Raw genomic sequence first — 23,798 nt, forward strand, 5'->3', positions numbered from 1 at the left:
ATACGGCTCCTCTCGCTCCATCCATCCGTTGTATGTCTCGTTAGCTCCGCAGCTAGCAGCTCATCAGGCCCAGCGGCCGGCCGGTGCATCCACAGCTTCCAGCCATGGCGTTGGTTACTCTGCAGCGGTCCCCGACACCGAGCGCCGCATCCACCGCCAGCACAGCAACCACTACCGCTGGGGAGGTCAGTCTGGTCCTGGGTGAACGAGAGCGATGCTCCGGTGTGGCGTTGGTGGAGAGTCTGAGGATGTGTGAGGTGATGTCTGAGGAAGGCCCGCTGATTGAAGCTACATTAGCACCGTTAGTTAACGTGCTAAGCTAGCTCGGTCTCTCGCTAACGGTAGCTAGCAAACGTCTTCGTTAGCTCCTGATTATCACATATTGTCGTCCACCACTGTGCCAATACGGAGGGTGGACGTGACATAAAAAAAAAATACTATACAATGATTTTTTTTAAATCCTCACACCTGTTAATTGTAAAGAGCTAACTAAGTTAGCTGAGTGTGACAAGTGCCTAATGAATGATATAAGCTGTAGCTGAAGTTAGCCGGTGGTGATGTGAGTGGCTGACATTCTCTTCAACGTTGATGTAACGTTATGTAACGTTATATCACAATCTGTGTGGCACACCATCAGCACCACAGTAACAGGCCACTCACCGAGCTGCTGCAGTCCACACACAGCTACATTCACACTCATTCACTCATATTGCATCTGAGATTGTTATATTTCAGTCTGTTTGTATTTCAATCAGGCTTGATTGAGCTATACTCTCTTTAGCAGTCAACTACACTGAATATGTATGTCAATCGCCACTGTGCGGTCCTGTTGGTGCCTCCAGTAAATGAGATTTAGTCTGGTAAACAGACATATAGGGAAGAAAAAGACTGAACTTTAATGTTTTCTTATACTTCTCTATCACAGTAGAGAGTCACAGCTCGAGCTATTCGTTTTCTGGGAACTCTCAGCAAGAAAAAGGGATTGTCCTTCCTCAAAACTATAATCATTCAACTATAACTTCGTTACTTTCAAGTACACGTATGTTCTCTTCAGTGCCAGACGAGGGCACTAACCTCCAGCCCCATGTTCTGCTCTGTATGACCGATTCAGACATGACATAGCTGGGTTTATTTACAACCATCTGTGTTTGAGCTGGAGATGACAACTTTTATTTTTCACAGAATGTAAAAAAACAACAACCACTCAACATGTTAAATGTCATACATAGCTGATACTTATTGCAATTAGATTGCTCGTTTTAAAGGAGTCAGGTTTGACTGGGTTCTCTGTCCAGCACCGTGGTGAGGTGTGATGGATGAAGCTGGCAGGAAGCTGCTGCAGCTATGATGTCATCTACTCGTGAGAGCTGGGTGTGTGGGGGGGCAGCACTACTGTCTGAGGCAGTGAATGCATGAGGTTATTTCAATATGCTAATTTGTATCTGGGCTGATGATTGCCGATATGTTCGGCTGGTTGCAGTTTCAGCGGGGAGATCAACACACTTCATTCAAACTTGATAGAAACAAAAATAAAGTATTTTCAACAATCACCGGTTCTGGCGAGCAATGCTTTTGACTTTGTTTGCTCAAGTGTGTGCAGGCTGGTCAGCTGCCTTGCTCGTCAGACACCCCCCCCCCCCCCCCCCCCCCCCCCCAAGTTGAGGACCTTTTCAAGTCATGTCTGCTCCCTCTGTGTTTTGCAAGCTCCTCCAGGTGGCATGGATGTTGTTAAATGCATATAACACAGACACACACACACACACACACACACACACACACACACTGGTATTTGCTTGCAGCACCATATTTGACAGCAGTATGAGAACAGAAGTACAGGAGTGTACTGCCAGACTTAGCTTTCCTCTCTCTCTTTGATGCTGAATGCAAACTGTACTCTTCTGTGTTACACTCACTGTTTGATAAACATTAGTGAGCCTATTTTCACTACATAGAGCTGTTCACTTGTCTGAGGGTGGGTAATATGTCACTGATATAACACAATTACACAGCTTTCTCTGATCATTTAATGACACGAGTGTTGGTATCTGCCATAACGTGTATACCAACATTGTCATTTAGCATCACTGTGATTATACGAGTAGTTTGTTTAGCATTTCAGTTGTGGGTTATCATGTCAATTTCATTTATCAAAGCTTCTGTTTAAATGTCGATCTTGAACTGTTTGTTAATAATACCAAAATAGGTTGGATGTGGTATTTATCCTTTCCCTTATCTGTATTGCAGGATTTTGGGAGTGAAGATGAACGACGAATAAATCAGAGGTAAGTTTACTCTCCGTTTAGTTTGGCCCTTCTGTTGCAAGGTACGCGGCGAAGCAAGCCAGACTTTATACGCAGGTGTTGACTGATTGACTGCATCTGTCTTTGAGTCACTTGGTGAAATCCTGAGAGGCAGCAGACTAGCTGGCATCAACAGAGGAGGACGACTAACTGTCAGTGTAGTAAAACGACTGACTGACTGACTGAAATGTTGCACTATGTCATATTTAGACTTTGGTGGCAGACATTTTGGTCGAAACAAATTGATGTATAGTTAAAGCCCTGGTATGAACGGTTTTGTCAGTTTTCTGTCTATGGGGCAGTTTCAGTGTTATGACATCTATTTCAAAAAGAAAGAATAGGCAATTTTGGCTTTTTAATCATATGATGTTCACGCAGCAATGTTTTTGAGTTTTTTGCAGACTTAAAGGTTTCTTTCTTATTGTTCTCTTCCAATAAACATTCATAATGCATGTACTTAGATTAAGCCAGTGACACCCACTAGAGCTATTGTGAGCCCACTGCAGTGAAGTTGTTAACTGAAGAGACACTAGCTTCTGTAAGAGCCTCCATGTCTTTTGGTGCCGCATATAATATCGCCTTGACAAGACGGTGACAATGATGACAAAGTAGCTCTGTGAATATGCAGTTTGTGGTTTGCTTTTGTTGTATTTGTGATTTCTAAATCTTTATTGCCCAAAAAGTCACTTGAATAATTGTGAAGTGGATGAAAAGCGAAAATGCGTCATTCCAAGAGTTGAATTTCTTTTCAGTTATGCAACAGTCTTTGTCCCTAAGCGATGCATGCGTGTGTGAGAATGATCTAGGCATGAAGCGGGTCCCGTCTTGCCTCAGCATTGCTTGAGGGACTGGTAAGCCACGCTATGCAATGAAATTGCCAGTAAATTCATGTTTTATCATATTCTGGCAGATTAAGTTGTCTGTTAGTTGACTCTTTAGATCAGGGTGTACTGATCTCGTTCAAATGATAAATAGCTCCATGCTCTTGACGGACAGTTGCTCGACTGCCAAGTGGGAGTGTTTGCACTTGCTGTTCCCAACCGGCCTTGATAACGATGACAAGCCGAAGGGGCTCATGGAGGCCAACGTCAACATCGCGCAGGTGTCGGTGGCTCTGAACCAAGGAATGATTTCATCTTTCCATCGTGTACACAGCAGAGTTGGGCAATATGTCCAATCTGTGAAACATGTTTGTGAGTAGATGGAGGATCCAGAGGAGGGATTCAGCATGTAGGGTAACACGAATAATGATTAGCGTGACACATTTAAACTCACCGCAACACTTTCTCACTCAAATAGCACGCTTGTCAAGACTGGTAGTGATTTATTGCCATAATGAGTCACAGTACTGCCTCTGGATTTGAGTATACAATATGTGTGGATAGGAGAAACTGCAGAAGAAGCATCGTCTCTGGGTCTTTATTGTAGGTTGGTCCTTCCTCAGTGACACGATGACGTCATTTGCTTCCTGCTCGGGGCCATTCCGTGTCTCCACTGACACCTGAGGAGGTTCGTCTGTTCCTCCCTCTGTCGCTCCGTGATGTAAGTAAGAGAATGGCAGCGTTATGCAACTGGCAACTCCAACAGGAGGTGTGTGCAAAACACTCCGAGACCATAAATAAACTAGTGTGGTTACTGCCTCCGAGGAGCCTTTTTGTAGCGAGTCCTCGGTTGTTATCCAGCGCACCTCCCTCACATACAAATGCACCCGGTGGTTCAGAGCCGTGGCTTAGTGTGTTCATCTGGTCATGTAACTCTGTGAAGCGCCATCATACCTGCCCGCTGCTTCTAACGCTTGACCTCATGTGCAGAGGAGGTTCCCATCTACATGCACCTGACACACTGAGGTGGATAAGTTTCCACCTGGAATACGACTGAACGCACATCAGCTCGTAGAGCGCAGCGTCTGCTGGTAACCAGGTGTTACAGACATTGTCCTGTTGTCGAGAACAATAGGAGAGCTATTGTCAACGTCGGTCAGCAAATCCTCCCAGATTAACCGGTGTGTGTGTGTGTGTGTGTGTGTGTGTGTGTGTGTGTGTGTGTGTGTGTGTGTGTGTGTGTGTGTGTGTGTGTGTGTGTGTGTGTGTGTGTGTGTGTGTGTGTGTAACCTATCATAATGGTCTCTAATACAAACACCTTGTTGTTTGTCTGTGGTGCATCTCGAGAGAGTGACAGTCAGTGCTGGCCACTTTAAGGTGAGCGAAAAGATAAGCCCTCCCTTATAAGCCTGGGTATAATGAGATTTGGGAGATTGCCAGTTCTCACTGCCCTTTCCACCAATGCTTGGCCCGTGTGTTCAGCTACCTGGAGGCAGTACCTTGGATTCTGTTGACCCTTAAAGTGGCATGCACATGGAGACATCTCCTGATGACATTTTGGGCAAAATTCCTCCATCTGTTTTTTTGTCTTCCTCCAATTGAACAACTGGTCTTGCTTTTGGAGAGACTTTTTTTGTCAGATAGCAACACAAACTACTGGAAGTGACATGTTTTGCTTTGGCGAAAGAGTCTTTTTTTTTTTTATTTTTTTTATTTTTTTTTTTTTTATTTTTTTTTATTTTTTTTTATTTTTTTGCTCATGTAAAAGCAAAAGAAAGCATGTGGTTGCCTTTTGTGTCTCTTAAGTAAAGTGTACGGGAGCTTATCATGACAGTCACTCTTGGTCTTCTTTCTTTCTTGCGGTGTGAATGTGTAATCTACAGTGAACTGTAAAAGAGTGACTGATAAAAACAGACTGAAGGCACAGTTCTGTGTGCCCGGAGCAGCGGGTGGAGACTGCAGTGCGTTCCTCCAGGCAGGAGTCTGAATCGCACCCAAACACACGGAGACTCTCACATGAGGGAGGAGAAGGAAACCGAAGGAGTGGCATCCGAACAGACGGCTCTTCTTCACTGAGCGGCACAGATGAGTGCAGCCTGTCAGTCAGTCAGTCAGATGCGACGGGCCAAAATACCTGAAACCTTGCTTTGCCCCTTCACCGGTTTCCTGGAGGCAGATGAAGAGGAAGTAGCTCCCGGAGGAGAGGCGTGGGCTTCCTACCGGTCAACAGGATGCACCTGGCTGTAGAACCCATTCAGGAGGCCGTGATGAAGATGCTCCCGTATTTCGTGGAAAACGCTGTGTTGACCCAGAGTGAAATAAAGCGCATGTGAGTGAAGTTTATCTGCTGGAATGGGGGCTTTGAACCCGTGGGAACAAGTTCCTTCACTGATGACATTTGAGCTCAAACGCTTGAACAAGGTCGGGACTTATTATTGTTGATGGTTTTTAACAGATTGGAATTTCAAATATTTTGCTCTTCAGCCGACTGAATCAATCACTGAACATGTCCAGTAAGTTAGAATGTTGAGCTAGCAGCACTGACTCCCTGCATTGGTCTGTTCTTCTTTATAACTGTTCCTCTTTGTCTTTCTGTCCGTGAAGGAGGCACAGACACCGTAGGTTATAATCCTGTAGAATCGTTGAGGCGATCTGGAAGCTTTTTTTTTGTCATAGTCTTTGTTTGCTTTGATACCAGATGTATTTTTAGCCGCAGTGTTTGTGGAGATACTGATAGCAGGATGCCGCTGGGCAAAAGACAGCAGAGCTGAGGCTGTTTAATTAGGACGTCTGAGTACAGCCAGTACAGTATAGGATAGCTCTTCACTTACACATGAAGACCTTTTTTTTTCTGGTATCACAGGTCAACCTGAGGACTTGGGTTACCAGTTGAAATAGTAAAAGATGAGCAGCAGGGATTTGTACCCAGTAATGAGGCTGTAGCCCTCGTCTTGCCTCATATTATCCATCACTCCCTGACAGTGGACCCTCCTGACAGACTCATAACTCTCAAAACAGGAACAGAGGCTGAAACAGAAATCCACCAAAGTGAGACAAAAGCTCTCGTTGAGACGTGTCCACCCCCGTGCTCTGTCACTGTGGAACTTTCTTTCTGTGGTGTTGCTGGGGGCGGAGGGAATTCATTGTGAGGTGCACAAAAACGAAGTCCATTGTTCCCACGAAATCATCTGTTTGGCCCCGGCCTGCTTCTGGACGTGGCTTTTGAAAGTGTTATCAGAGCGAGCCGAGTGAGGGAACCGCTTCAGAGCTGCATATAAACATGTGCTGGTGAAAGGTTTAGGACTTTGGTCAATGGGTTGTGTGTTTAGAGATGTAGGGGATGTGTCCATATAAAAGTTTAACATTTTTCCAGGATATGCACTTACGTACGTTATGCTTTTGAAGATGATGCCAATAATCAGTATTTTCCCACTTTGTATTGGTACTGCAATACAGATTTTTTTTTTGTATTAAAGTAGTGCAAACTGCAGATGCAAAACAGGTTTGGTATTTCTGGCATTTCAATCTTACGCTGTCATCAGTAAATACAACATTAGACTACAGTATAGCCCTTTAAAGCTGACACTACAGCATTACATTGATTTCATAACAGCTGTATTTAGAGATTTCTATCTTTTTTGTTTTGTTCCTGTCGCTCCTCAGTCCCATGCTTTGCTAATGATGTCCTGGTTTGCCAGACTGCACACACACACACACACACAATACACGGTGCATATGCTCCACCCTGCTGCCAGGTAGATTTATGAATGTGCTCACATTGTTTTTGAATTGTCTCACTCACCTCACTTCTTTTTATTGCAGTTCCCTGCTTATGTCATGTGTTGACAGCTCCGATAGCCTAACCTGAAAGACTGTGGGTTTTTACAGGCGGGTGTGAACTGGTAATTGCTGTTCTTCAACAATCGTGAAAGTTAATCATCACAAACGACTGCAGTTGGGTCAATTATTTAGCTCTGTGTTGCATTACAGCAAGCCAGCAGAGGCCTGACGAGTCAAATCTGAGTGCAGCAGAAAAAAAGACAGATAGGCATTCAGGATCAAAGCTTGATTCACGGCTGCTACCTGAGGTCTGCGTCTGTAACGTGGCAGCTGGGCTTTTCCACTCTGCTGTAGAGGTAATTCACCGACCAGCAGGCCTGAATTGCTGAATTGAGCGGTCCTGTTAAAACTGAATATCTCATTTGTCTTGTGTCCCGCTACTCAGTGTCGCCGTCCAATGAACAAGCTGGAACGGTTGTGCTGAGCTGTCGCTCTGCGGTGTGGTGTCTGATGTATAGCGTCTGTGTTTCAGTGCCTGTAACTCCTCTCTCCCGTTTGTTTTGCAGCCTGAGTGAGAGCTTCTTCATGGTGAAGGGTGCTGCTCTCTTCCTGCAGCAGGGGAGCAGTCACCAGGGCCAGAAAGCACATCCTCACACCAAACACGCAGGTGAGAAACACGAGTTGAGTTTGGTGTTTATTGTGGAGGAAGTTACTTACAGTGTCCATTCTATGAGGGTCTTGATTGATGGTTGTTTTACTGGGATGGCTGGTTGGGAGCTGACTACTGCGTCGACTTTAACCTGGTGATAGACTGCACCATTTTATTGGTTGAAGGTTAAGGTCACATGACAAGTTGGACAGCACAATGAACTGGTCTGTGTCATCAATCAAAGGCTGTCACTTTTGAAAGACACATTTATTGCTTTGAAGACATCAGCCTTACCTGAAAGTCTACTGGCATGATGGGAAATGCGCATCAGCCATCAGCCAAAATGCTGCCAAGTGATTTGTCATGTCATGTCTGTGGTTGGCAGCTTTGTCCACATTCAAGCTGCTTCTCAAAAACATGTGGTTGGGGAAATGGTTTCCCAGCAACTGTGTCCCTCAGAAAACAAGGGGATAGTTCGGTGACTTTTGCAACGTGATTGTTAAAGGTGTTCCTGCTCTGTGAATTTGGATCCTACCATCGGAGCTAGTTTTGTGGGAATAAATGTGATACCACGGATCTTTGATACGTTGCTGACCAGAGCTGTGACACTTATGACATCTTTTGTTGTAAAGAGGAGACTGAATTTGGGGATGTATCTGAATGTGAGTCCACTAATACAGACGAAACTGTTACAGGTAATAGATGTAGTAGAAGTCAGTCGAACTGGTTTGAACGTCTCACATAAACATGGATGCATAATACATCATTTTCTGCAGATATATTTTTGTTTCTGTGTTTTGCTCTCTAATCTTGCCGCATCCAATTGGATCAATCAAAACCATCAAGAACACCCTTTAGTATTGTTGTTTTGCAACCATTTGGTGCCTTAATTGAACGTACCACAGTAGTTGCTTTATGAGTGGCAACACGTTGACCATTATGATGCAAAGTCTTTGAATGTTTCCTATATTCATAACTACTGTGAGGAACCTTAGTTTTGTGTTGATTTTGGCGGTCCCTGTAGACAAAAGTGGTCGTGTTTCAGAGCACCAGAGTCCCTTTTTAGAAAACCTCATTTTACTGCACATGGGGCCAGACAGTCGGCCCTGTGCAGTCTTGGCTCTGGTTCTCCCGAGCCTCCCTTCCCTCCAGCGGGCCCAGAAATACGGCCCGGGCGTCAGCAAAGCCACATCTGGGTCTGTTTGCCATGTGCTGGTCGCTGAGCTAAAGGAGTTTCTGGTGAACCTGCATGATTACGTGCAAAATCCAACCGAAGCATAAAGATTACCTGCAGAGAAACCGCCTATGTTCTTGCTGATGTCTTGTTTACTTATGTAGGTCATATAGATGCATCAGCATTAAATTGAGACTGTTTCATAATAAGTTATGTTGCTCACAGTAACTTCAATCTTAAAGAACAATTCTGGACAATTGCAGTTCGCTTGTTACTGTTTCTATGTGCATATTATGCTCTAATTATAGATATGTTTTAATCCAGTTACTTACTTATTGTCACAGTAATCTACTTACAATAGAAACAGATTTCTATGTTCAGACAATGACTCATAGAAGAGGAAGTGATCAAAGGCATGTTGTGGAGAAGCTCATGTACAGTAATGTCCCTTTAAACATGTTTTAACTGTGATTTTACTGAAGAGATCTATGATATGCTATGACTACGTGACCGAGCAGAGTCAGGCACTGTGTTTTATTGCCATCGGCTGTCTATTCAAACCAGTCAGGATCAACTGATTTGTCTGCCGGTTGTGACATATTTCAACATAGTTGGCTCTGCATCAGCTGCTGCTTTGCATTGCTGTTGGCCGATCTTCACAGCCTGTCACAGCGAGCACTGAGGGATGTCAAATGAACAAAGACAAGCCCTTGAATTGTGGTTTTGTGCTAATAGATTTGCTCATGCGAGGATGTAAAATGTATTGTTCAATGATGACTCTTCATTGGAAACATGTCGTGTGATTAAAAAAACATGTAATACGTGATTGTCTCCGGGATAATGGATTTAGTGTCGGCAGCAGTGTAACGCCACATACCGACACTTAACAATGCAATGCCTAAAATGATTTGCATGCATTATGTTGCCATGAATATCAGTGTTGTATCGCGAGGCAAATTTATAATCACTGACATCAAGCAGCTTCTGCTCGTCGAGGATCATTTCTCTTTCTGACCTTCTTCAACAGGCGACTTACCTCAACACCTGCAGGTGATGATAAACATTCTTCGCTCGGAGGACAGAATCAAACTGGTGAGAGACAACAGAAGCATCAAAACATGCGCACACACACACACACGTATAGGAAAGTGGCTAACAAACTTGGCACAGGAAACTCTTCAGAATGCATTTTGTTTTGCACTTAAGATGCTTATTTGTTCAGTGTAATTATTAGGTCATGAGAGGAGGTTTGAACACACTCATGAGAGCATTACCAAATCTTTCCACGGTGTGCGTGCGTGCGTGTGCGTGCGTGTGCGTGCGTGTGCGTGCGTGTGAAGCTGAGTGATTTCATTTTATGTTGAACCAGCTCTGTGTTCTCCATCTCCTGGGGACTCAGTTACCCAATTACATCCAATTTGTACTCCGGTTTTCTTTGCACATCCAGCTGTGACAATTTGTTCGGTGCAGATTTTAGCAGAAGGGTCGGTGCGTTTTAACATTTTGCCTCTCTAGGGCATTTGTTGTTTGCGTACAATCAGAGTTTAAACTCCTGTGCAAACGAGGCATGAAAAGCAAAAAACCTGCCACACAAGATTTATTTGAACATGTACGGCTCAACCCACTCGTTTTAAGTGTGACCGTCATGTACTTAAATTAAGTTTATGCTTGAGTTAAAGCATTTCAGACTAACCACAGTAATTGATTGTATTTTGCTCCAAAGTAAAACCTCTGTACCCTGTCCAGGCGGTGCGGCTGGAGAGTGCATGGTCAGAGCACGTGCGGTACATGGTGGTGGTGTACACCAGTGGGCGACAAGACACAGAGGAGAACATCCTACTGGGAATCGATTTTCCCACCAAAGACTGGTTAGAGCAAACCCGTTTGTGTGTGTGTGTGGGGTTCTGTGATCGCCAGACAGATAACTGGTATCTTCGTTTGCTTTGTGTTTCTAGTGGACATGATGTAGGAACAAATCGACATTCATGAATGTGATCAAACACTCACCCACAGCACTCTGCCTCAAACTGGAGCTGCTATACATGCCCTGTACACTCAGAACATATTACAGTCGTTTGTGTTCCCTTTTCCCAGTCAGCAAATGAGAAAGTGAGAAAATATTTGCTTGTTTCCAGTAAATCAGACGTGATTTATACTCTCTCCTCTGCCAGCAAAAGCTGTTCGATCGGCATGGCGCTGCCTCTGTGGAGTGACACAAAGATCCATCTGGATGGAGACGGGTGAGTTGTCTCTGTCAGTCTGACCCCTGCTGTACGGCTGCAGCATTTAACCCGGTGATGTTTCCCCTCTGTAGCCAACGCTGCAGCTACACCTGAGACTTCGTATGAGCATGGTACACACAGAGCTACACTGTGCTCGGGGGGAATGACCATCTGTTTGTGTTTCCTCCTCAGGGGCTTCACTGTGAACACGGCGAGTCGGACTCATGTCTTCAAACCCGTGTCAGTGCAGGCCATGTGGTGAGTAATAAACAACCTCTGGAGCCACGGCGGCTGTCGAAAGAAATTCAGCTTCATGACACGGCACAATAAATCTCCCGAATGCGCTGCAGTGCTGATTCATTCTGCCCTCTGCTGACATGAAGACGCATCTGCAGAGAGGCTTTAACAGATTATTAAGACTGCTAGTAATGTGATTATTTAAAAAATGCATCGCAAAATTTGACTTTGACTTCAATCATCTAGACGGATGACCTTTATCTTTCCAAACTCTATCTAGGTCAGCCCTGCAGGTGCTGCACAAAGCATGCGAGGTGTCACGCAGGTACAACTACTTCCCTGGAGGCATGGCTCTCACCTGGATGGGCTACTATGAGAGCTGCATCGCTTCAGACCAGAGCTCCATCAACGAGTGGAACGCCATGAAGGACTTGGAGACCACGCGGCCTGACTCGCCCACCATGTTTGTGGACAAGTCGGTTAACAAAAACTTCAATTGTGTTCTTTATGTTAAGACTTGGCCAATCGCACCTGTTGTTGACATTACACACAACTGGAATTGTGCGAGTGCTGAGCTTTCAATGTGACTTCATCTTCGGTAGGCCTTCAGAGAGAGAGAGGACAGGGGGCCTTATTAAAGCCAAACTCAGAAGCCTCATGACGTGCCAGGACCTCGAGAATGTCACCTGCAAACAGGTAAATATACAGTAGTAGTAGTAGTCCACACGCACACTGAAATAAACCACTGCTTTGTATTTCTTTGTTGGGGTTTCATTTTCAGTGGCTGCATTTACATTTTGCTCTCTAAAGATGGAGACACAACTCAGTTCTCTTACTAGTTTTCAATCCTGGGATGTGACTTTTACTTTGGATGTCTGTTAGAGAAGACTAGTTTCAAATGACTTCTACTACACGATATAGGATTCTACTGACCGGGAATCGGATCGGAAAATACTCACAATAGGTGAATTTCGTGGTGAATTTCCATTAGTGAGATAATTATGAATATTCTCACATGAGTGACTTTAAAACCCAGGTACTGATGTGTTTCAGTGTTCTTTGATATTCCATCCATCCTACAATTACATAACATTTGTAAACTTATCCAAGGGATTATGATGGAGTGTCTTTCAACAACACAAGAAAAGAAAAAAAAACCTCCACACATGAATCTACATGTACTGTAAAACTCTCTTCTCAGATCCGTACAGAGCTGGAACAACACATGAGCTGTAACCTGCAGGAGTACAAAGAGTTCATCGACAATGAGATGCTGCTGATCCTGGGCCAGATGGACAAAGCCACGCTAATCTTTGACCACGTCTACCTGGTGGGATAACTGATACCGTCTCTTACATTCACCAAAGTATCTGTTCTTTCCTGTGAATAAGATTCCCTTTCCATCCCAAAGGACAATTGTTTTTGGACAAACCTACAAAGATTTGAAAATATACTCTGTCCAACAGTTCTTTCCTTCGTTTGTTTGTAGGGATCGGAATGGAATGCATCTAATTTGGAGGAGCTGCAAGAGTCGGGGTATTTATTTTATATATTGGAGCTAAGATAAGCAGAAAAAACACGTTTTCATGATGATTTGAGCGAGAAAGAATGTTGTTGATGAGTGAACACGCTCTTTCCTCCCCAGGGTGAGCTACATCCTTAACGTTACCAGGGAGATAGACAACTTCTTTCCAGGCACATTCAGCTATCACAACATCCGCGTCTACGACGAAGACGCCACCGACCTGCTGGCTCACTGGAATGAGACGTACAACTTCATTGTTAAAGCAAAGTGAGTCCTGAGTGGAACAGAAAACATGTTGCTCGTGTATGTATCGGTTTATAAAAACATCTCGTCTTCAACGGTCAAATGATCCGAATGTCACGTCACACATTTACTGGATTTGAGGGATCAGATTACTTTTCTTCCTCTATTTGCAAAGAGAATTATGATTTATCCGACTGAATGAGTGACTCAAATATTTCCTCATATTTCATTCACTTTAATTTATTGTATTTTTTGTATTTGTACCTTTTTTTTAATTATTATTTAACTTTATTGTCAAGCTAACATACTATGGATATGTTTTAACTGTTTTTATTGAGCATGAAAGTTGATTCTAGATCTTGGAAGCAGTAGTTTGACATTCAAGGTCCGAATTCCTCGAGCTATTTTATGGACCTTGAGTTAAGTTTTATTTTGTAAATGTATAATTTCTTTTTTTTAAATTCTCCACCATAGAAAGAACCGCTCCAAGTGTCTAGTTCACTGCAAGATGGGTGTCAGTCGGTCTGCCTCCACTGTCATCGCGTACGCCATGAAGGAGTTCGGCTGGTCGCTAGAGAAGGCTTACAACTTTGTCAAGCAAAAGAGGAGCATCACAAGACCCAACGCAGGCTTCATGAGGCAGCTGGCCGAGTACGAGGGCATCTTGGATGCCAGGTACAGCCCTTCATATGTGTGTGTGTGTGTGTACGTGTATGCATGTACATGTTCGTATGTACAGTGTTGATTTCTAGTTGTCTTCAGTGGACCTATTTTTTATTATTTGTATATTTCCAGTAAACAGCGTCACAACAAGCTTTGGCATCCAGACGCAGACTGTGAGATGGGAGAGGGGCAGCAGGGCTTTGCTCAGTGTTGTGGAGGAGAGGAAGGCGGCCACCTGACTCCAGAGCCGGGCATGTCTCCCTGCTGTGAGGAGGCGCTGTCTGATAAGGGGGCTGCATGTCCCTCCCCGCGCAGGGCTGTTGCACTGGAGGTCGACCCCGCCTACAACAACTACTATTTCCGCCGACTGTCTGACTCGGCACTGGACAGCGAACCATCGACGCCTGTGCGTGGCCCTCCCCTTGTCGGGATGGAGAAGGTCTTCATAGAAATCGAGGATGTGGAGCGCGACGCTCTGCTGGATGATGAGGGCTTTGACGGGCGTGAAGGCCCGCCGGCCCCTCAATGTGGACCTTCAGCAGAGGGGGCCGCAGCCCAGACGAGCTCTCGGGGGCCTGAGCCCCTGGAGGAGCTGCGTCTGAGGCTGGAGTTCAGCACAGTGGAGGAGGAGGATGAGGAGGAGGTGCAAAAGGAGGAGGCAGAGATGGAGGTGCTCATGCAACCAGATGATGGCAGGGGTGGGGAAGGAGGCGGAGGAGAGGAAAAGCAAGAAGTGGCGGTAGAAGGGGATACAGAGGGTAACGGGATGGACCTGGCAACCCTCAATGAAAACTCCAACAATAACAACCATTTGAGCACTCCACATAACCTCAATGTAAGTTTGATATATATAGGATTAACCTACATCTTAGAATGAAAATGCTGTTACTGATTTCATGAATCCAGTTTGAACAAAAAATGAATAAAAAATTCCGAGACATTAATTTTTCTTCCTGTCGTTATTTAGGAAAAAGCTTCCCTCCTTCCTCTTCCAGTTGATGCTTCTACGCTGTCCTGCTGGGATTCAAAGTCCAAACTGAAAGAAGACATTCCACCCCTGGTTTCCAAGCTTTGCCTTAACCCCAGTCCTCCTGAAGTTCCAAGTGCTTCGTTCCCACTGTCCCAAACCTCTTCTGAAGGCCCCGCATCTTCAGTGGTACTGCTGGGCCCCTGCGGCCCTCTGTGTGACTGTGCCAACTGTGCTGATTTCTCGCCCACAGCTCTACTTGACAGAGAGGAGCAGCCAGGAGACTCTCTGCACTTCCCGGAGCAGAAGAACGACGGTGGTTTATTGGAAGTCAATACGAGCCAGACAAGTACATCCGCAGCTGCCTCAGCGGCTCTCCCTGAGCTGATGCGAATGGACTGTGAGGAAGAGAAGCTTGCCGTGGCTTGCTGCGTCGGCCAACAACAGGAACCCCTGCTGCAGCTGCAGATATCCGGACTGGTCCGCCGGCGTGCAGAGAGACTAGAGCGACTTTCAGGTTTATCCCAGGAGAGCTTGCTCTCTGTGAAGCCTTTGCACGCATGCCAAAGTTCCGAAAACAGCCCTTTTCCCACAGAGGAGGAAGAGAAGTGCTCCAGCTTCACCGGAGACTTCCCTAAATCCTCCACACCACGCCAAGTGTGGTTGGAGCCACTGGTGGTGCCACTGACCAATGAAGCCTTGTCGGGGGTGGTGGGGTCTGGGCTGCTCACGCCCACCTCCTCACCTCACGGCGCCACACTGACACGCAGCTCCAGCAGTGACAGTCTGCGCAGCGTGAGGGGGAAACCCGGCCTCGTGCGTCAGAGGGCGCAGGAGATCGAGACCCGCATGCGCCTGGCAGGCCTGACCGTGTCCTCGAGGCTGAAGCGGTCCAACTCGCTGGCCAAGTTGGGCAGCCTCAACTTCTCCTCGGAGGACCTGTGTTCAGTCTGTTCCTCAGACGCAGGGACACTACTGCTCCTCTCGCTGTCCCCAGAGCCGGGCCTGGACTGGGAATCCCCCGCCACCTCTGCTGCGCCCCGGCCCTTTAAGGACCTGCACACTCCAGAGAGAGCACTACCAGGTGAGCCCAGAAGCTGACATATCAAACGGAGGATGTATACACTCCACCCATCCCCTCGTCGGTCCCCCCCCCCCCCCCCCCCGTGTTGCTGGATAGTTGAGTCAAAGGAAACTAATGAAAACAATGCCAACTGTTGTTATAGTGTCCACTCTCCTTTGCCACATTGTTTCTCAAACTGCTGTTCACAGTGATGAAAATCATATTGCTGTATCTGACAGTGTGTAACGCCATCAGTTCACCTCTAACTTTGTTTGATTCATGGACAAACAAGTGCCTTACCTATGAGACCAGAGGCACAGAGCTGTGTGTTGGACTGCAGGAGGAGACGGTACAAGACTCTCTATAACCTTTACCTTCACAGCGGGTAGTACCGGATATTTACCAAATGATGGTATCCATTGGCACTAAGATTATTTTTACCTGTCTCATACGAAGTGGTAGCCTACGTTGACAGAAAGCAAAGTGTTAATAAATGTAGAGTTGTTTACCGCACACTTAATGTTTTAGGTGCTAGAGGGTTTTTTTTAAGATCAATGGTTACCTCATGTTGCATTCACGGAGCTCCTTCTCGGGCGAGAGTTTAAACTCAGTTCATTCGCTGATGTCGAATTAAAGTGAGGAAATCAGTTTTGAGGTGTGTGATAATGCATTACTGTGTGATGATGTGAGTCTGTGAGTGAGTGAATGGGATCAAAGTGAAGAGAGAAGGTTGTGACTTTGTTTTGCCAGAGTCACGCTCACTGTTTTCAACAAACGTTTCTGAGTTTGTTCCTTTGCACTGCTTTTTTTTTTTTTGTTTAATATTGAATGGACACAAGCAAGCTATCTTCCAAAATAACAGAGTAATGTTATTGACTTCATCATTCCCTACAATGTTGTTGGGAGAGCGGAGCGAGGAGTCGTGTTGCATGGCTTGAAATTGCCCAGTGTGACAGAAACTGAAGATTTAAAGCAGTCGAATCATATAATGTATGTGAGGCTAAAGTTAGGAACATGAAACATTTTACATCCAAAACTTCCGTTACCTTAAATTCGCTCACCCTTGAGGATTGCCAACATTTTCAACTCGTTTGTGCTTTTTGAAATGTGTAAGACCAAAGTTCTTTGGCTGTCTCGACAAATTGAAAACACCATTGAAGCTGTTCAAAATATGTGCACCATATACACACACACACACACACACACACACACACACACACACACATATTTTTGCACCTTCTGGGAGGATTGAAAGAGACTCTGTGTAGTCGTCGGGCTCATAGCTGTTAAGTTGTTATGCTCCGCTCATCAGTGAGTCTGAAAGCTTTTGTGACACGGACTCGACGATCACGATCGGTTACTTCACAGTTTTGTAACCTTTTTATATTTAAGTATGCAGTAACTTTTGTACTGTACAATGCTGTAGTTTGAATGCATATTGCACTTTTTATGTTGGTCAAAATAATGTACTGTATTTGTTAATTATGGAAATAAACATTTCTTTTACATAATAAACCATGCATCTGTGTTTTTTTCCCATGAACACAATTCATTTAAAACCAATCATAGGATATATGACATGAATGAAGGACAAATGAAACAGAATTATGATTATATTCTGTATCGCCCTGCATGTTATGGATGTTTTGTTTCAGACTATCCCGAGTGTGTGTGTGTGTTGAAATTACATCATCGTGTCCCTCATCTGTATGCTTTGGCAGGAGAGTCATTTTCTAACAGCCACCTTATGTAACATTTGACGTCCCGTCACTGCACAACTTCAGTGAATTACTTAATTACACACTCTTGTTTCTCCTGTCCTATGGGACGTGCGTGTCTGTATAATGAATGGAAGGCCCTGTGTAAAGTATAGCATGCGGAGGGGGGGGGGGGGCATCGAGTCAGCAAAGATGTTACTTTATATCGTTTGTGAACGGAGGCTGCATTTACGCTCCTGTTTTTTTGTAAACTTACCAGAAACCTAATATTTCCAAAAGTGTGAAATGGAAAACGAATATGTCTGGTTACCGTAAACTTGTAAAACATTTAAATGACAGACTGACTAAATAAAAGGCTTCGCAAAACTCATTAATAGTGTGCCAAAAAAGCCTTTGGAGTCTGTTTTTAATTAATGATGATCTTAAATTAGAGACAGAAGGCCTTCTGTCTCGACGCGTCTGAGAGTGACCTGTAACACTTTTCAAACACGAGGACTGCAGGCTGCTTGTCTGTCAACACAGCAGCCTTCAGTCCACAGTCTCTGTGCCGGCCCCTCTTTCTCTTCTGCTGGGGAATTCTTGGCTGACTTACCTCCACTTTTCTTTTATTATCTGAGGACGTATCCTGTTTTGGACATCACCATAGAGACCAAGAACAACAAAAGAGTAAAGTCTGAGCTATTATTCAGCAAATTCCCTTCACTCCTGGACATACCCGTGTTGGTTACCATTACCCACCATGTATCTGAGACACAAGCGTCTTTTTACCATCCTACTTATCTTTATTAGGTTGCTGGAGTGGAGCAACATGAACTGTGCAGACCTCGACAGCAGCATGCAAACAGTGTTGGGTAAGAGACACAGGAAACAAAAGAATAGGACATTCCTTACATTGTCTCATGGTGTCAGAATCTGCACTGGTCATTGACTAAATCACCACGTTTCACTCGCCTGTCTTCTACTTGGCTACAAGGTAAAACAGTTAACACCTATGTATTAAAATCTCCCCTCAGGATCAAACTTGAAACACATTCTCCATGTACCTGAATCCCACAAGCAAAACAACGAGATTGAGATATTAAAGACAACTTCTTCAAGGTTTCTCAAGGCAGCGAAAAGTAAAGCTTCAAGTCTGAGTTTCCCCTGATTGTATTAGTCAAATGTGCTGTGACGTCACATGGATGTGATATAGTCACATGGATGTGATATAAGGCTCCCATTGCCTGTGCGTATGAGGGAGGACTGAACATCTCCAAACAACCAACAAAGAGCACTCTGTCGGTCCTGAGAGAGAGCAAACAACTCCGCTACCACGTCTAACTGGTAAGTCTCGGCCGCAACAAATGATGAGATCAATATTATATGAATCTTTATTTTAAGAGTAGTGACCTGTGATGAGGTCCGTGTCCAGCTTGTTGGACTAATCGAAGCTCGGAAGAAATTATAAGTTGTCTCTTTTCAAGATACTGAAACTTTTCGATCAGTTCTTAGTTTATTTGTTTTTGAATTCCTTTATGTCTGAGTATGTTGCACATGGTGATCAACTGATCAGCTCCGGGCATTCAAGGGGGATGAGGCAGGATAACAGAGCAGTTGTTAACAGGGATGGACTGTTTTAAGGGAAGGAGTACGTGGTTAATGTTCAATGATTGAAAATTGCGCTGAATTTAGCTGATGAGTTCTGTAACTTGTATTATTTATAATTTAGTATTTCTGCTCTCTCAATATCACCGCCATGAAAAACAACATGTTTGTGTATTCTCACACAGCTGTGCCACCATTGTAGGGCGATAACATTAGCTCCCTTAGCCATGCGTCTGGCCAGTGTGCAGGCCTGTCAGATGATAAGACCACAGCAGTCATATACTTGTCACACACAGCAGCATGAGGCCACAGACAGGAAACAGACTCATGGCTCAGATCATTGTCCATTGTCCAGCACCATTTTCTCTGCTTACTGCTGCAGTTTAGTGGGTAAAAAAAACCTATTTAAACAATTACACAATTAGACAATCTCATGGAAAAGTTGGGTGCTGCAACATGGTGAATTAGGTTTGGCCTTGTGTTTGACTTTAAAGTTAACAACAGCTGCTCTCATTCCACCTCCTCCTCCTGCTTCTGCTCATACAAGAGCAATAACTGCAGCCATCGGCACAGTGAATGGAATACTTGCATGAACATAGTTTTTGAAATGCTAACATGTTTACCTCATACTGACTGACTTCAGTTAACTGATGCCAAATCAGCAGAAATTCCTGACAACAAAAAGTGTGACACAACAAGCTGACTTTTACAAAGCACACTGTGTTGTAAAGATTTACTGACGGACTGTCATAAGACTTTGTGAACCTTCAATACGAACTGAGAATGATCAATCAATTGCTCCGACTCAGTGTTCCTGTTGTTCCTATATCTGCTGTGATGAGGATAATCACAAAGCCTTGATCACAGACGAACGACGAAGCCTTTATATCTTAACTGTTGATCCTGCTGAATCACTTACCAGTCCAGAACAAAGGAATCAAATTCACAAGTGAGATTGCTGCAACATCTTGTGACTGACTCGAGCCACTGTGGACATCGCAAGTGCATGAATTACCCAACAGAGGATGTACTATAGCAGCTGAAGTCATAAGATGATCTAATTCAACACTTCCATGAAAAATAGCTCCTGTGTGACTAGTTGTTTTCTACATGGTCTCTTCCCAAGACTGGAACCCTTTCTAACGTAAACAGTGATGTTAATTCCAGGTGGCTGCTCATTCCTCTTACTCTTCTGTTTCAGCAGCTTTTTTAGTGTATTATTCAAAGAGGAAATATGAGTGGAAACTATACTTCTGTGCTGGCGTTCCCAACACGGGACATGATTTTGGAGGATTGGTCTTTTGGTTAACACCATGTCTTTCTCCACAGACAATATGGGACAGAACCAGGATAAATTAGAAGGAGGACAACAGGCCCTCGATGAAGGGTCGGAGGAGACGAGGCCGAGCCCTGACTTTGTAGCAGCAGGCAGACATACAGGTGATGTCATGGAGGGAGGAAGCTCCTGTGAGGAGGAGGCCGGCAACACCAGTGAAAATTCTGGGGAGCCAGACGCTCAGGATCTGGGCGGGAGCCCCGGCCAGGAGCCAACAACACCTTCTAGTGAGAAGCACATTAATTTGTGGGTTAGTCCTTTCGCTGCAAGGGAGGTGAGACAGGGAGGGGCTGCAGGAAAGGACGGAGGAGGAGGAGGAGAAGGAGGAGGAGAAGGCAGGACCGCTCCACTGGTTCCACAGAAGACGGATGAGAACCAAAAGAGCAGTGCGAAGATTGAGGAAAGAGCTGGAGCACACGAGCTGTTCAATCAAATCAAGAGAGCGGAGGAGAAGACTGAGGAGGAGCTTTACACACCCTCAAAGATCAAAATGGAGTATCAGGATGAGGGAAGCGTCCAACATGAGGAGATCCAGGATGAAAACTTCTCGGCTGGAGTTTCATATAAGAAGTCTGGCCCTACTGTGACCTCAGAGGATGCATCCTCACTTGAAAACGCAGCAGAAGACTCTGTGATGATGGCAAAGATGAGCAGGTGTGGAGCTCATGCAGGAAGTGAGTTGTTACTGTCTGTTCAACAAGATCAGCGTGGCACCACCATGGCTGAAGTTGAAGATATTAAACTCTGTACAGGAACAGTGGGCCACTTGAGTGAGAGGAAGGAACCGCCTACAGCTCAACCACAACATCCTTTGAAAAACAGTCTACAGAGAGAGTCTCTATTAGACGTGAGTGATACCATTCACCGTAGACCTCCGAAGGAGAGAACAGAGAATGAAACAAGAGAGGAAATATGTGAGGGGAAGCCAGTTTGGAATGACTACTCTTCAAAAAAACCAAAGGTCACTGACACCGATGATCAAAGGGAGTCAGTGAGGCCTTATCTACCAATGGACACAACTGAAACAACCAAAAATCAAAAGATAGACTCATGTTCAGCGTCAAATCCAGCCTCAGAACCCAGTTCTATTTTGGAGAAGTTACTGAAGAGAGATAGGAAAGAGACAACCCCAGCTCTTTTGATTATAGAAGAGGTTGACACAAACATCAAGGGCACCATTACTGCAAAGAGGATCCCTGACTGTGCAGCAACAGAGCTGTCCGCTGCTAAAATCGACCAGTCAGGTGTAAATACACCTTTGTCAACATGTGGCATAAAGGGGTTGAATGAAAAAACGGCGAAAGAAAACTGTGCAACCAAAGATCATCACATTAAGGACGTGGACATGAAACACACAGCTGCTACTGACAGTATGACCTCAGATTGTTTGCAGCATGGAGAGAGTTGGAACACTACAAGTGAGAGCTCACTCACAAAATCCCATTGTTCCAAAGCTGATCGTCAGAGTGCAGGGGAGAACATCAACTCAACAGATGCTTCAGTCACTGAGGATATGGAGATAAAGCTGAACATGGGCCCCTTTAAAAACCTGTCTTCAGACAACTTACAATCAGCTGTTTCTCATGAGAGAATGTCATGTGAAGTGAGCGATGTGATCGCTGAGGACTCTGTGTCTTTATCAGTGTCTGATGTGAAATCTCCACCCGCAAACAGTGACGGACAAATTGCAGATTCATGCTATTTACTTGCTGGCGAGAAGAAAGGCACCACAACTGTGAGACCACCTCTACAAATAAAGTGTGACAGTGAGCCCAAAACTGGTCATCAGTTATCTGGCTCTACATGCGCCGTTGCTCAATTGGTGAGGAGGAAGAAGGTGAAGGACTCTGCTGTGGACATTGCTGCACCAGCTGTGGATGCTGCCTCCGTTTTGGTTGCAGCCGGCACAGTTATCTCAGAGGAAAGCCACCAGGTCATGAAGCAGGATCAGAGTGTGACACTTAACACAGAAGATATGATGCCGGACCAAGCTGATGAACAACTTGACAAAGGGGGCGATGACAGTGTCTCAGTGAGAGACACATCTCAAAGCACTCCCAAATCTAGGCCTGTTTCAGAACTTATAAAGGAGACTATTCAACTTCATAAAAAGCTTCAGCACCAGGACTCGCCAAAGACAGCTGAAGTCAAGTCTGATGAGCAGGGCCAGCCTGTGAAGGTGGCACAGATGAAGGCGGCTTTCGACTCAGTTCAGAAATCCCCAGACAAGGCAGTCGAGAGGAAACCATCAGTGAGAAGAGGTAAGAGTAAAATGTGTGTTGCGGCAATATATATATATATATATATATACAACAATATCAAATGAATAGAACATATGAGAAAATACAGGATAGCAGGTAAATTAATCAGACACAAGAAGTCTGTTCTACTCATCCATCAACCATGATTATTTGGGCTGCCAGCTTCACCACAAACACTTGGATGAGCCCTTTGTAACCTTGTTTCAAAAACGCTGTACAAATATAGTTTGTTATTATGTACAAGACAGGAAGAGGGCGAATACAAAAAAGATGGGATGATGGAATACAGCTGTTTTCTTCTGTCAAAGTTCTGCAACACTCTGAACGTGTAAAATAACGCCATCTTGTGGTGCTGTGATATACGTGTGGTACATTGTGTTCTTCGGGAGAATTGGAATATATTTTATGTTATAAAATTACATCTAGAACAGTAATCTTGTACAAGCATGTTCTATTGTTTCACTGCGTGTCACAAACTGGATATTATAGTTTTTATTCATGGTAATTAGCAGGATCAAGGAAGAGGATCAAGTAATTACTTTATAATAATCATAATATAATAATAATAATAGGGAGATAATGACACAAAATATGGTAAATAGACAAAAATAAGAGAATAGGTGTGTCACTATAGTATCGCATGAGATTAAATAGCCATAAAGCCGCAATAAACACACAATTGACGGTGATTTTCGGTATCTGGGAACCTGAAGAAAGGAGGCGTGAGTTCTGCGCCCTGTTATCCAAAAAGTCGCTCTGATTGGATGTTGGAGCTGCCCGTCAAAGGCCACTGCTCCACACAAGCCTCGACAAGCCAAACGAGGGGGCGGGACTAACGTCGGAGTGGGCAAAGAGCACACAGAGCGGTGTCAGCACAGCAGCGGCTCCGGCAGAGGGAGGGCTCAAGTGCGATACGCGGAGGACTGTGATATCATTCGGCTTTCAGGAATACTTTCATTTTTCTCTCAGAAGGTAGGTTACAGATTGTGTGGATTGTTTAGACTCTGTTTAGTTGTTAACACCCCGCCTCCCCACCCCCTCCTTAAATTGGTTGCAATCGGTCTTCGTTTTTCAAGCCACAGCCGAAAGTGCATGCGCGAGCTAAAATGAATTGGGGATAGTCTGTGGAACTGTGTTTTTTTTACCTAGCACTAGCCTTCCACGGCGGTTAACTGTGACAATGCCAAAAAAAGTTTCTAACCAATAACCAAAGCGATTGATGGTTTCAAACTGTTGTTTTTGTTCCTTTTGTTGC

The 23,798-nt window shown here is 44.7% G+C and overlaps 2 protein-coding genes across 4 annotated transcripts in view; both read left to right on the forward strand.

The window, feature by feature from the left end:
- Positions 1–69: 69 nt before the first annotated feature.
- Positions 70–15,717, forward strand: ssh1a (slingshot protein phosphatase 1a). The gene is made up of 15 exons (XM_079269522.1): positions 70–185; positions 2,245–2,282; positions 7,468–7,568; positions 9,752–9,816; positions 10,471–10,592; positions 10,896–10,964; positions 11,139–11,204; positions 11,464–11,658; positions 11,786–11,879; positions 12,385–12,513; positions 12,673–12,719; positions 12,829–12,975; positions 13,426–13,626; positions 13,747–14,449; positions 14,582–15,717. The coding sequence occupies exons 1-15, from the start codon at positions 105–107 to the stop codon at positions 15,680–15,682; spliced, it is 3,159 nt and encodes a 1,052-aa protein (XP_079125648.1). The 5' UTR covers positions 70–104; the 3' UTR covers positions 15,683–15,717.
- Positions 15,718–23,396: 7,679 nt separating this feature from the next.
- coro1ca (coronin, actin binding protein, 1Ca) overlaps positions 23,397–23,798 on the forward strand; it is a 32,922-nt gene continuing 32,520 nt past the window's right edge. The window contains exon 1 of one of the 3 annotated variants that reach the window (XM_079269526.1): positions 23,397–23,515. The gene's annotated coding sequence lies outside the window, so the exon portion shown is untranslated. The remainder of the gene's footprint in view (positions 23,516–23,798) is intronic. The other 2 variants (XM_079269527.1, XM_079269528.1) reach the window with 2 other exon arrangements.

This window comes from Melanostigma gelatinosum (genome assembly GCF_949748355.1).
Source record: "Melanostigma gelatinosum genome assembly, chromosome: 6".
In the NCBI taxonomy this organism is placed as follows: Eukaryota; Metazoa; Chordata; class Actinopteri; order Perciformes; family Zoarcidae; genus Melanostigma; species Melanostigma gelatinosum.

What these genes read in the sequence shown, in the direction of transcription:
- ssh1a (XM_079269522.1), top strand. Translation starts at nt 105, where the DNA reads ATGGCGTTGGTTACTCTGCAGCGGTCCCCGACACCGAGCGCCGCATCC. An exon ending in GAGGAGCTGCAAGAGTCGGG is followed by an intron (nt 12,720 to 12,828) that starts GTATTTATTTTA and finishes TTTCCTCCCCAG; the next exon opens with GGTGAGCTACATCCTTAACG. An exon ending in GAGGGCATCTTGGATGCCAG is followed by an intron (nt 13,627 to 13,746) that starts GTACAGCCCTTC and finishes GTATATTTCCAG; the next exon opens with TAAACAGCGTCACAACAAGC.